Below are 13,310 nucleotides of genomic sequence, written 5' to 3' on the forward strand. Positions count from 1 at the left end.
TGGCCACCCTCTTAGACTTTTAATCTGGGAATTGTGACCTCTCAAGAACTGAGAAAATGCTGCAGGGAGGTCGAGCTTCTCCAGTAACTGCCCGTTTTGTCAAAACCAGAAAGTTGGTTAGCACAAAGAGTTAACTAAGGCTCTGAGCACACTTGAAATTTGCCAGGTTTTCCTCTGCTTGTTTTTCCATGTTACACACACAGGTCTGTGACGGTCGGCCCCCGTTATATTCCTGTAACTGCCACCAACAGTCAAAACACACAGCCGCCCTGCCGCTGCCACAACTCTCCCACGGCACCCCTAGTCGCCCAGCCCCCTTCCCCTCACCCTCCTTGAAGCCACTTCTCTGGTCTCCTTTATGGTTTGTCATTTCCAGAATGTTGCGAATGGCTCATAGAGTACATGCCCTTTGGAGACTGGCTTGTCCACTCGGCACAATGCCCTTGGGACGCTTCCGGGCGGCGCATGGCCCCTCTTTCGTGTGTGCCTCTGAGCAGCGTTCCAATCCTGCCCCCTCCAGCCATAGACTCCTTGAATTTCTGTGTAACTCATGCTATATTCGTATTTTACAAAGAAATGCTTGGTTTTTTTTAATTGCATTTTAAGGTAAAACTGTTTTATCTACATCTCCCCCCCTCCAAGGGCATATTGTCAATGAACAAAAAATTCACTGAACATCTTTCACATTTTTTCTTTATTTTCGAAGTCGCTTAACACAGCGTTTAAAGAAAAGTCTGGATTAAGCAGCCAGCGTGGCCTCTCCCGTTCTGCCCCGCGACCCGTCTTTCCCTGGTAGCTGGTGGCGGTGTGTTTCGCGTGCTGCCTTTTTCCTTTTCTCCACTTCAACTTATTTTTCCATGTGCCATAATTATTCTAATAGCTGTATGCTTAGTCCATTGAGTTGACTAAGTGGAATTTTCTCCACCCTGCTGTCCACCTTGGGCTCCAGTGAGCATCTGCAGGCGTGTGGCTTTTTCTCCTGATGAACGACAGCTGTAAAATCCGCGCTTAAGAGTGAAATTACAGCACAAGAAGCAGGGCTGTTTTTTATGGCCCTTTAATGTGTGCCCCCAGGCCTCGCTTTGCATCTCCATCTTTCCAGGATTTACTAAGCAAGCTGCCAGTGCTTTTTATAGCCCTGAGGCCACGTGTGGAGATGGAGCGATTCACTTACACAAAGGTCGTGGGGTAAAGTGAAATGACGCATTCAGAGCCCCTCTCGCAGTACCTGGCACAGGTGAGGCATTCCAGACTGGCTAGCTGCTGTGCCCGTGGTGCCAGGAGATTGGGTCACTGCACTGGTGATCCCACACTCCAGCTGTCTTTTGGGTCCCTGGCACCCAGCCTGGGTACAAAACAGTGGAGAGGCACTGTTGTGCTCAGGCCCTCCTCCTGTGCCTGATAACACTGCTTCAGATGCTCGGTTTCAGGTGGGGGCACTGTTATGCCACGTTATGGTGTTAATGTGCAGACAGAGGGCAGCCCTGGGACCCCCAAGCTTGCGGGCTCTAATGGGGTCCAGCCATCTATGTGCACAAAGACAAAACATACTTGGTGTGAAAGAACTTCAATGGAATTATTGTGCATAGAAGTGGAGGGCAGGAGAGGATATTGTGTCCCAATAAAAGACCCCACGTCACCCATCCCCTAGTGGATAAATGCCCAGTCAAATAGGATGGGCCCAAAGCAGGGCCACCAGGGCCCAAAAGCTTGCCACAAGTCTAAGGCACCTTCTGGCAGGAACCCATAGGAAAGGGGCAGAATGGGCCAGGCCAGTCTGGAAGGAAAAGAACAAAGTCATGGTACAAATCAAGGTAAAGGCTGCCCTTGTCTGCCTCCCCCCCGGTCTCTCCTCCATGTGTCTCTGCATGTGTCTTCTCCAAGTCCCCCAAGCTCCGGGTGCAAGTGCAGAGCCAGGAAGCAAGCTCGCCCACTTCTCACGTGCCTCTCCTCTGTGCGTCCCCCTCTGTGTGTCCAGAGCCCGCCTGCCCCCCTTCTGTGTCATAGAGCTTCGCCTGGCCATTCAGCTGCACCCATAGTTAAGTGGGTGGGGAACATGGTGCCACCCATTTTGTGGAGCTGTCTCTGCTGTAGTGGCAACAGGACAGCGAAGGAAGGGGTGTAATCGCAGTCTGAGCCAGTGCAGAGCTCCTAAGCGGGAAGTGTGGTCCATCCTGCCTGATCTCACTGGGAAGCAAGCTTCTTTAGAGGTGGAGCTTGCTCAGCTTAAGCCACAGTGGGACTGTTGGAAGTTGGGAAAGAGCTCTCATCCTAGACAAAGAGAGCCCCCTGTCCCCTACAAAGCACATAGCCTGATTTAGACACAACGTAAGCTGGAACACAGACGGTTGTGGGAGAGACGCTTGTGGAGCAAGCTGGAGGGTCATCCGGGCCTTTGACCGAGGGGGCCAGTCTTCATTCGGTAGGCAGAGCACAGCGGCCATTGCTGGCGTGTGTTTGGGTTGCGCAACTGACTGTTCTCAAGCTCGCTTTCATGTGTGGTGTAGGCCATGTTTTTGTTCAGAAACCGATAAAAGGACCGAGGCAAATGCCCTGAAAGCATACGATTGCTTTGATATGATTTTGTTGTTTTTATTTAACTGATGGAAATACTGACTTTTGTATTTTTGTCCATTACAGGATTCTACTCTGATACTTGATGTTCCTCTGGGTGTGATCTCAAGAATTGAAAAAATGGGAGGCGCAACGAGTAGAGGAGAGAACTCCTATGGGCTAGATATTACCTGTAAAGTAAGAGATCCAGTACTTCCTTCCACAATGAAAAAAAGGCACATTAGTGTTGAATGAAAAATTAATGTAGGCTTAAAAAAAATCAAAGACTATAATCTATAATGTCCAGTCCTGGAAAGAGCTGGAAGGACCAGGAGGTCATCTGTCTCAATGGTTCTCAGTCCCAGGTACCTGGGAAAGCTTACAAAAAATGTAGACCTTTGGGTTCTACCCCAAATCCAACAGTACAATCACCTCTGAAGACCAGGCCCCGAAGGTTGGACTGGAACCCCCCTGGGGTGACCCCGAACTGTGGTCTAGTGCCAGGTCCGTGGTGGGGGTTTCCTTCATCTCTTTTCGCACGGGCGCCAGTAGGTTGAGGGTCTGACTCCGAGGCGCCTGTGCCACCAGCTTTTCCCCGGTGTCCGTTCCCACAGGTCAGACTCTGACTTCAGGGGGACTTTGCAGTTCGTGTCAGCTGCGGTCGTCTCTTCCACATTGACTTTCTCGTTGGCAAGATGCGGCAGTAATTATATCAGAGTCACATAGTGAGAAGTTGCCTGAAGCCCAGCGCTCTGGCACATTACAAGTAGTTGTTGGAGTCCTGGCTAGACCAGAATAAACATTTATCTAGAAGTAGTTCAGTTTCTGGCAGAGCAGTCAGAGAATGATGCCACCGAGTCGTCATGTGAGCCCAGGCCCTTGGGAGGGAGGTCCCCCGCGGGTCTTTGAGCTCCCAGACTCCTCGTACCCACCGCAAACTCTCGAATCATCGAAATGATGACTCCTCCTCTTGACTAGCGTTTGGCACCATGACCCAGCAGCCAGTATCCCATTTCCTTGGAACACGTGGCAATTGGGTTTTGGTTTTAGCTTTTCAAATGGATGCCCAGGCCCCTGGAGCAGGCGAGGTTCCGGGGCAGCCGTCTGTATATGCAGTGGCCGATTGTGGGGCGTTCGCTGGAAGCCCCGAGAGTCCTCTTTTCTGCTCTTCCTTTGCTGCTGCCTGCATTCTGGGGTGACTTGTGGCTGGCAAGGCCTCTGCTGGACCTTCATGCCGAAGACTTAAGTGTGAAGAAAGCTCGCAAGATAAATAAAAAAGGGCTTTGAAAAATAGGAAGATGGTGACACCTAAGAGGGCAGGGCCTGATTGTCTCACTCCCCATGCGGAGGCTCTAACGGTTGGCCAGCTCTTAGTCACAGTGCCTTGATTAACTGGAGGCACCCCAAAAACTCCAGCTTTGAAAATAAGAGAATGCTATCCATGTTGTTATGTAATACAAATTGATACTAAAGGTAGGGGCTTATTTTGCCCGGATTCAGTCTAAAAGGTTTCCCTGCTTATTGCAGAGCTGCCTCTCTGAAGGTGCCTGCGTAATTTGGTTTTGAGCATTAATGTTCAGTTCCTGGAGGCGTTGGCATTACCAGCACGGGGCACTTTTTGTGGTTTTTATGGAACTCCCTGAAAGTGAAATTGCATAATAAAAATACATGACGTTACTTGTTTGTGAGCTTGGAATGCCAATCATTTGCTAATTTTTTGAAACTGACTTTAAAGGAAAAGCATGAGGGGGTCGCATCTGTATTGTGTGACATGTTTGATGATTCTGAGATTATATTTGATAGCAGATACAAAGCTCTGTGAATAAAATACTGTTTAGGAATTAAAGCGATCGCAGAAAACTGTCAAAGTAGATAGAGAGGATGACGTGCAGGACTAGGCGTGGTTTTCTTCATACAGAGTGAGTTCTAGCTCTGTCTTCTCTGTAGCGTGGGTTGCTTTGTCTTTGCATTCCTGACTGTGAAGGGCGTGTTCGCATGCTAAGCTGGACATTTGAAAATATCACACAAAGCAATGTCATGTGCTCTGTAATCTTGGCTAACTGTCCTCTCAGGTAAGTGAGCCGTGCGCCCTGAGGTGAAAGAAGGCTGTTTTGCTAATGAGAATGACTTTCTGTGAAGACTCAACTGTCCCATTTCTCCTCCACCCTCCAGGACATGAGGAACTTGAGGTTCGCATTGAAGCAGGAAGGCCACAGCAGAAGGGACATGTTTGAGATCCTCACCAAATACGCCTTTCCCCTGGCCCACAGTCTGGTAAATTCCAGGATCCTCCTCTCCTTGGCAGGTTCTTGGGTGTCTCCTCCTTCCTTTCTCCTGCGCTGAGCTTCCCAGTTCTGACTCTCCTTCCCTTGCCCCAACCATCGCACTTCCTCCCTCGTCACTGCTAAGGTGGCTCTGTCTCCCCACAGAGGCCCCATGTCCCTGCAGTCTCCTCCCGAGGCTGCCGCCCTTGCTGCTAGCCACACACCTTCTGGGTTTGGCTGCTGTCTGTGCCTTTGCTGTCATTGCTAACGTGTCCAAAGTCGTTGTCGTCCTGCTCAGGTTGCTCAGATGCCTCCAGCATCCCTGCAGGGCCACCTGCCCAGAAGTAGCCTGGCACCCTCTGAGCCCACAGCTCTGTCTGCAGCCTCAGGCACAGGCCTTTTGCTCTCTGCCTGGGCACTGGTCAGGCGGCCCTGTCCCTCTCCTTTAAAGACGGTGTCTGTCTTACTTGTCTTTCTCCACTTGAAGCCTTTCACAGAGGGCCCACATTATGGGCTGAATATTCGTGTCCCCATAGTCTCTCAAGTAGAAGCTGTCACCCTCAATGTTTTGGCATTTGGCAATGGGGCCTTTGGGAGATGATTAGTTTTAGGTGAGGTCGGAGGGTAGAGCCCCATGAGGGACTAGTGTTGTGATGACACAGGAAGGGACCTGAGCTCCCCCTCTTACCATGTGAGGACCCAGGAGCAGGTCCTGGTCAGAACCCCAGCGTACTGATTCCTTGACGTTGGACTTTCCGGTTCCAATGCAGTGAACATAAATGTTTGTTATTTAAGCCCCCCAGTCTACAGTATCAATCTGCAGGAGCAGTTTTTCTGGGTGATGGGGACACACAGGTGCATACGATACAGATGCACCTGTGTAGGATACCCAGAGAACAAAAAGCAAGGGTGTTAAGTCCAGGAAGGATTCCTAGAGGAGGCACATCCTGAAAGATGAATAGGAGTGTTAGCCAGGCAGACATGTTCTTGGAAAACTGGAGCAGTGTATGCTAGTGTGGAGAGAGCAGGTCGCACACTTGGGTGGTGTGGGAGGAATAAGGTGGTGGCAGCCAGAGATGGTGCTGAGAGGGAAGGCCGGGCCTAAGCTTGTAGCACCTCACATGCCCTCACAGCAAAGCGTTGCTTTTTATCTGAAGACAAGGGGGTCCTTTAAAGTGGGTTAAGCAGGAAAGTGACATGATGAGATTTCTAGTCAAACAGATGACTAGGGCGACAGGGGTCAGGATTCCATTTCAGGGAATCTTTGTTAGTGCATACTGATGAGGACTTGAAATGGGGCAATGGAGAGGGATAGGAGAGACATTCGAGAAAGATCTAGAAGGTAAGATCAGTAGGATTAATTGATTGACTGAATACAGTTAAGAAGACAGATGGGATGATAGAGAGAGAAGAATCCAGCCTGGATAACGAAACCGGGTTGAAGGTGGCGGGGCCAGCAGGCGGGCTGGGGATCCCAGATAGGAGGGAGGAAGAGGAGGCAGTGCACTCTGCTGGAGGTCAGCTGAGTGGTGAGAGTCCGCAGGCCAGCCCCTGGAGACAGAGCCATGCAGGAGGCAGGTGGCTGCGTGAGTCCTGGCGCTCCGGCCGAGGAGGGGTTTGTCTGGTAGGCTGGACGTGATCATTGGCATTTTCATAAATGTGGCCAAAATTGCCAGAAGAGAGAATTACAGTGAGAAGAGGTACAGTGGGTGACCCGGAGAAATGTCAGCCTCCAATGGTTCTGATTGTAGATGAGTGTAAAGAATGCTCTTTTTCCAAATGGTTTCAAATGACATTTCAAATGTACTTTGTGGGCCTTTGCTGAATAAATAAATACATTTATACATAAAAGTAATAGTGTCCCAGGAATATTAAAACATTTTCCCCAGGAAATGTGGTAGAAAGCAAACTAGGGGAATTATTTATACAAATGGAAGTCTAAATGGTAATTTACATGGTAGCTGCTTTCGACCTATGAGCCTTCAGTCAAGTTTTGGGGTTACAGTACTTTGATGCAGCTACCTGAAGCAGCTCACTGTCATCACGTGGATTAAGCTGAAATCACTTGTTTGTGAACCTGTTACTCAGAATGATGAACTTTGCCAGATTTTAGTGCTTCCTGTGGTTCTCTCTAAAATTTTAGACTTTTTCTCCCCTACTTTAATGAAAGCATCTTCTTCCTTTATGGGAAGGAGTCTTGTTTCTTAAGTGTGTGTAATCTGTGAGATGAAAATGAGGTAATTTGACATCGCTGCTCCCTTAAATGGCAGATGGAAGCTTTAAAAAAGGCAAATGTCTTCAATTTCAGAAATCAAATTAGAGAAAATGCTCACTAAATTCCTGTTCAAACATTGCAAAATTCTTTCAGAAACAAAGTAGGTAGTGAATGTTTAAGGTCAGGTTTTCTGAGCTGTAGTTTGTTTGCTTCATAAGAAGGGCCTGATCTTCCTGAGGATCACCCCGGTCTGTGGCTGTGTCACTGAGTGGCTGCCAGATCATTTGAAAGCACTGCAGAGCTTATCATGCAGCCCTCCGAATGCTGTGGAGATGATTCTCTTCTGTAACTGTCTCCTTTTTGAATGATACTTGATTTTTATGAGTCTGATTCTCAAACACCCAGTTCTGAAACACGAGACAGCAAGTTCTGGGTGGGAGGAAGCTGTCTGTGAAGGGCCTTCATGAGATGTAGGGACCCTAATTCTGTGACAGACAGCGCCCCCTCCTTGAAGGAGACTCATGGATTGCTCAATAGTTACAGATTCTACTAAATGAAAACAAATTTGATCTAGCTGTCTCAAGCAACTCCACACAAGTTATATAGGGTCATGTAAAAATAAGGCTAATTAACTGAAAGCTAAAATCTTGTTATTTCAGACAATCCGCACCCCTCCAAGGTACAACGTTGGTGGTAAAACGTAGCTAAATTAAAATGACAATTTACATTCTCTTTGTCTAAACTGCTTTTACACCTAGTGTGAAATTGGAGATTTTCATGTCAGTTTTGTCCTTTAACATTTTTCAAATGTTCCATTGTATTATTTTTAATCCTGGAAAATTACATGATTGTCTTTTGTTTTAAGTCTTAGTGCAAGGAATCTTTTGCTTGGTAGGACTCTGAATTGATGAAATGCCCGAGTGCTGACAGCAGAGCCAAATAAAGGAGGCCTGCTTGTTGGAAGGCGGGCTGCCCACTGGAGCGACCTTTGCAATGTCCCTTTCGTGGCTTTCAGGTTGCACTCAAGTCCTGGGAGCTGCCAACATCGGGGAGGCCTAGTGAAGGGTGCCCGGGCCCTCCCTGTACATTTCTTCATGATGGCTTGTGAACCATTTCAGAATAACTTTCAGAAAAAGTAAAGCAGCCCTGGAATATCAGGATCAGAGGCAGCCTTAGCCCAGACTCCCGAAGGGTCTGCTGTGTCCATGTGGCCCTTGGGATCAGGCTTGGTGGGGGTGGGGCGGGTTCTGCCTGGAGTGGCACCTGGCTAAGTGCCAGCAGGCCTGCTGCGGGCCAGGTACAGGACCAGGCCCTACACAAGATCCATGGGGCGGGGGAGGGGGGGCTGCCTCCAGCACTGATCACCAGCCAACTTTGGGCAAAGGTCCTGTCTGGCCTGGGACAGAATCCGTCTGCAGCTGCCCACAGGCCCAGAATGGGGCCCTGCAGTGTAGGAGAACGTCTTTAAAGACGTCATTGTGCTCCTTTGAGATAGTCACCCTCTTTAAAAATCACTCCTGAATTTTCTTTCTTTTGGGGGGGGGTGTCTTTTACTTGATCAATTGCTGATACTATTTAAAATCCACAGACATATTTTAATCTGGAAATCTGATTTTTATGGCGCATCCTTTCAAAACAATGCATAAGTATGTCTGTAGCCATAGAAAATAGAGTTTTCAAAAGTAATTACTATTCAAGGTAGAAAGCAGCGTAAGTCTAGTCTAAATTTTCCTGGTTATTTGTTAAAAGGTTCAGTTTGGGCTATGATTTTATGGTGAGCAAATCTGGTGAAGCAGAGTATACTATTAGTGGACTGTTAATTCCTTCGCACTGAGCTTGAAATTCTTTTTTCCTTTTTTTTTTTTGCCTTTTCCAGCCAATATTTGCATTTTTAAATGAAGAAAAGTTTAACGTGGATGGATGGACAGTTTATGACCCAGTTGAAGAATACAGAAGGCAGGTATGTCACAGTTAGCGTGGCACATGGCAGATCCCAGACATGGCCATGATACGTTGTTGGTCACACTCTCTGAGAATCAGTAATAGCCTTGCTAAATATGCATTCAGTGGCATGGTCTAAAATAGCTTATTTTATTTCTCTATTATGATGTAATCTACTAGCTCATTCCTTCACCATTTCAAGCTGCCTTGGAGGCCGGACGCCACAGTTCTGTTTCTTCCATGAAGAACAGCAGTTATGTGGGGTGGTAGTTCATGAAATGAGCACACACTGGGGGTCTAGAACTCTCAAGCTTCCCTGCTTGACTATTTGGGAGTTGCTATTGCTGTATATTGGTATATTTGGAGGTTTAACTAGCTGACGGTTAAATATCAATGATATTATGGGGCCAAGTGAATTTGAGCTTTTTCTGTAATGATGAGGTTTCTGAGAAAGCTTCTGTGAATGACTATTACAATTGCCTTCACTGCTCTCTTAGGGAAACTTCACCCGCGTACATGCTTATTTGCTCTAAGAAAGGAAGGAGGCCTCCCCGGTGGCGCAGCGGTTGAGCACTGGGTTGCGAGGCTGCCCGCAGCCTCTGCAGTATCGGTTCGATCCCCGGCTGCTCCCCGGCCACCAGAGGAGGGTCCCACATGGCGCGCAGACCTCTCCTGCCGCCCGCTGCTCCCCTCAGCAGTGTACTTCGTCAGTCTGCCTGCTCTGCTCCCCGCTCTGGCTCTGGTGAATTCTCTCACCCTCTTGCGCTTCTGACTGTGCCCAGTGCTTGTATAAATCAATCAATCAATCAATCAATCAATCAATCAAATAAATAAATCTTTAAAAAAAAAAAGAAAGGAAGGAAGGAGACTTGGTATCATGTTGCTGCTCAAGGACAAAGGTCTCTTGGGGCATCTTTATGAAGCCCCTGTGCATATTCTGTAGCCAGCGACCCTGCTGGGTCTCGGGTGTGTCCCTTTTGAGGACAGCTAGGAGTTTTATGGTGAATTTTTTCATAACTCTCAGTCTACAAAGCTCTTAAAATAATAGGGAGATTTTGTTGAGTGACCTTTGAGGATCCCGTCAAGACCAGCTACTTTCTATGGAAAGGCAGGAGTGTTAAGTAAAGCCGCAGAGCCCTGGGCTTGAGAAAGCCCCTCTAGCTGCCAGCCCCCAGGCCAGTTTCCTTTTCAGTCGGATCCGTGGTGTGCAGAGTCATGAGCGGAATCGATGCCCTAGAAGGGGGTGCGGGAGCGCACGAGTGCTGTAGTGCACCCCGTTACTTCCAGAACTCAGCTGTAGATGCTGGAGTTTTCCAAGGCTGTTTGCGCCTCTCATTTGAATGACCCGTCATGGGTCAGCTCTCGAGAAGGACCACTCAAACCTCAGGCGCGTTTTGGAGACTTCTGTAACATTATGTGTTAAGTTATTTGTACCTGACTTTGGGAATGTTATTGACAATATTAAGACTTATTTTTTTAGGTCAAAGCTTCTAGCTTGAAAGCAAACAGTGGCATGCGTGTATGAGCTGTGGAAGGTACTCTTTTCTAGACTGCCATTACACACCATCTTTTTTCTTATAACTTTCTGATGGGACTTAGAGCTCTAAGCGGACTCAGCAGCAGACTCATCTGTTTGGTCCGTGGTCTGTAGACCACGGACCTAAAGACCTAAAGAAAAGGTACAAATGTCTGTCCCAAAGCAAGCACCCACGTAGCTCACTTCCGTGTGTGTATTTGTGTATTTGTGAGTATGGGGAGAGAATATTCCACCACCTCTGCATCTTGTCGGTCCCAGATACAATTTTGTGGGTAGATGGTAGGATGGGAGGTATCATCCGAGTGTCCCTGTTACTCGGCAGTCCGCTCCTAATGCAATGACTGTATTTCTCATACAAACTGTAGGGCGGGCAGCAACCGCAGACAACTTGATTGTAAAGCTCTTAGGAGGTGGCGAAATGGGCCTCCCCAGAGGGGTTTTCCTTCACTTCCCCTCTGTGACTTGCCTCATAAACTTAGCCTCTTTCTACTCTGGAGCAGACTCAAGCCTTCATTCTGTTTTGAGTGGGGAGAGGAAGTTACCAGATGTCTTTTCTACCCTCACTTAGGCGCGGGTTATGATTACGCGATGTATTTGTCTTTGGGGTGGGGGAGGTGCACGGGTGAGGGGTGAACTCGGGTGTATCTGTATCTGCAAGCAGCGAGGAAGAGCTTGCTGTGCTAGAAAGCAGTCTCGAGTTCGGGAGTGTTTACCAAGGGTAGTTTAGAACTGTGGATGCACCAGTGTTCTGTCTCGTGTTCTGATGTTGTCTGGATTATTGAGCTGGCTCCCTTCTTACAAATGGTGCCACCACCCCGTGGTCAAAGGCACATGCAGTCTCTGCTAGAAAGAAGACAGGAGAGTCAAGGCCACGCGCAGGGTCGAAGTGCCGCGGCTCTGACGCGGCCTCCCTCTCTTCTCGCAGGGCTTGCCCAACCACCACTGGAGAATAACTTTCATCAATAAGCGCTATGAGCTTTGCGACACGTACCCCGCACTGCTGGTGGTCCCCTACCAGGCCTCGGATGACGACCTCAAGAGAGTGGCTGCTTTCAGATCCCGAAATCGAATTCCAGTGAGTACTACAACTGGTCTTTTTCTCAAGGAGTGTCTTTTATTCCCTAAGATCTGTGGTCAGGTCATTCAGGAAATACTCTTGTGGAATTTCAGTCAAACCAATAGGGACCAGGTAGGTGCCTAGGGAGGGCGGAGCAGCAGCTGAGCGGGAAGGAGAGGCAGCCCTGGCGCCAGAGCTCCCCGCCAGGCAGGAACCAGGCAAGTGGCCCTGACGCGGCCGGCAGTGCCGAGGAAGGAAGGAAAGAGGGAAGGAAGGGTCTGGGTGGTTTCCACCCTTGCAGCATGATGTCGGACATGTGATGGGCCGAGCGCACCATCGGGGGTCAAGTGCAGCCTGTTCCAGACTTGAGCTGTCATGGGCCTAGTGCACAGAGTTTCTCTTTGGCTCTTAAATATTTATGTGCATGCCATAGTCTTCTCCATGCACATAAATTTTATTGACTAAAAATGTGGAGAATCTGCCCCCTCTGTTTATTTTCAGGGCCTGCCATAGTAAGTACATTGTTTTGCTTTGTTTTTCAAAATTGTAAGAGAAGGGACGAAGAATTTGAGATTTAATGTCACCTTGCCTTTAACCTCGAAGTCTATACATTCCTGTCCTTAAAAGGATATTTGTATGAAACTTTAGTAATCTGTCAACCTCATGTGAATGGTAACATTTAAAATCACTTGCCTCTCTAATTATGACTGCCGCTCATCTCTTCACGATGTCTACTGTAGGCGAAAGCATGCTCGCTCACTCATGCTGCCAGAACACAGTGCTGAGGAAGCTGGAGTCACAAGTGTACTCCTCTGCTTGCACATAATTTCTGGGTCATGACCACGGATTCTACCCATGCCCTAGCCAGTTGTCTAGCCCCTGAGGAGAACAGCGCTGGGGTAGCTTGGACAGATTTTGTTCATGCCTTCATTCAGTTAATCTTTATTGGTCATCTGCTTTCTCAAAGGGTGTGTGTGTGTGTGTGTGTGTGTGTGTGTGTGTGTGTGTGTGTGTGTGTGTGACACAGAGAGAGAGAGAGAGAGAGAGAGAGAGAGAGAGAGACATGTGGTTTGGGGCAAGGAAAGGCTGAATCAACTGTGCACAGTCCATTGCGCCCAGGCTGCCATCTTGAGACAGTAGTCTCTCTCATTCTCAGTGAACAAGAGTCTGCTGTAGAACAAAGTGAGTGGTTAATTTTTTGCTTCTTTACCCATTATGTTAATCTTTCTAAGACTAAGTTGTCCATCACTTCTATATCTTTATAGATATGATGCCTAGAAATATCTAATGGCAGATAATGTGTTTCTTCTGATACACTTTCTAATCACCTGACTCTTGACTATAACCCAGAAAATACTTGTGCTTTTAATGTGAAATCATTAATAGTTGCCCTTCAGTTCTTTTTAAAGAGCCTATATAAAATACAAAAAGCATTGACAAGAAAGAGATCTTGTTATTTTGTGCATAAATAATAACATACAAATGATTCTGTCACTTACTGGTCAATATCTGCTCGTCTGCCAGTGTGCTCAGTCACATTCCTGTTCAGAGATGTCCGGGTTCTCTATTATAAACATGCTGTGGTAAACATCTTTTGGTAGTGACTCCTTAATGTACCTCCCAAGCAATGAGAAGGGACTGGAGAAGTCCGGGCTCTGGTGGCGCAGGGCAGCTTGAAATTGACATCTTGATGAGGATCTTTATCAAATAAGTCTCTTGTATCTGTAGAACTTGGCTCTTTTC

The 13,310-nt window shown here is 47.8% G+C and overlaps 1 protein-coding gene across 5 annotated transcripts in view; it reads left to right on the forward strand.

Moving 5' to 3' along the window:
* Nucleotides 1-13,310, forward strand: part of MTM1 (myotubularin 1) — a gene marked incomplete at both ends in the record, with an annotated part of 48,640 nt that overhangs the window by 13,319 nt on the left and 22,011 nt on the right. For 4 of the 5 annotated variants that reach the window (XM_084259300.1, XM_084259297.1, XM_084259298.1 and 1 more), the window contains 4 exons: nt 2,641-2,751; nt 4,726-4,827; nt 8,909-8,992; nt 11,436-11,585. In XM_084259300.1, the coding sequence (XP_084115426.1) occupies nt 2,641-2,751; nt 4,726-4,827; nt 8,909-8,992; nt 11,436-11,585 (447 nt within the window). The remainder of the gene's footprint in view (nt 1-2,640; nt 2,752-4,725; nt 4,828-8,908; nt 8,993-11,435; nt 11,586-13,310) is intronic. The other variant, XM_084259299.1, reaches the window with a different exon arrangement.

This window comes from Talpa europaea, assembly GCF_964194135.1.
Source record: "Talpa europaea genome assembly, chromosome: X".
In the NCBI taxonomy this organism is placed as follows: Eukaryota; Metazoa; Chordata; class Mammalia; order Eulipotyphla; family Talpidae; genus Talpa; species Talpa europaea.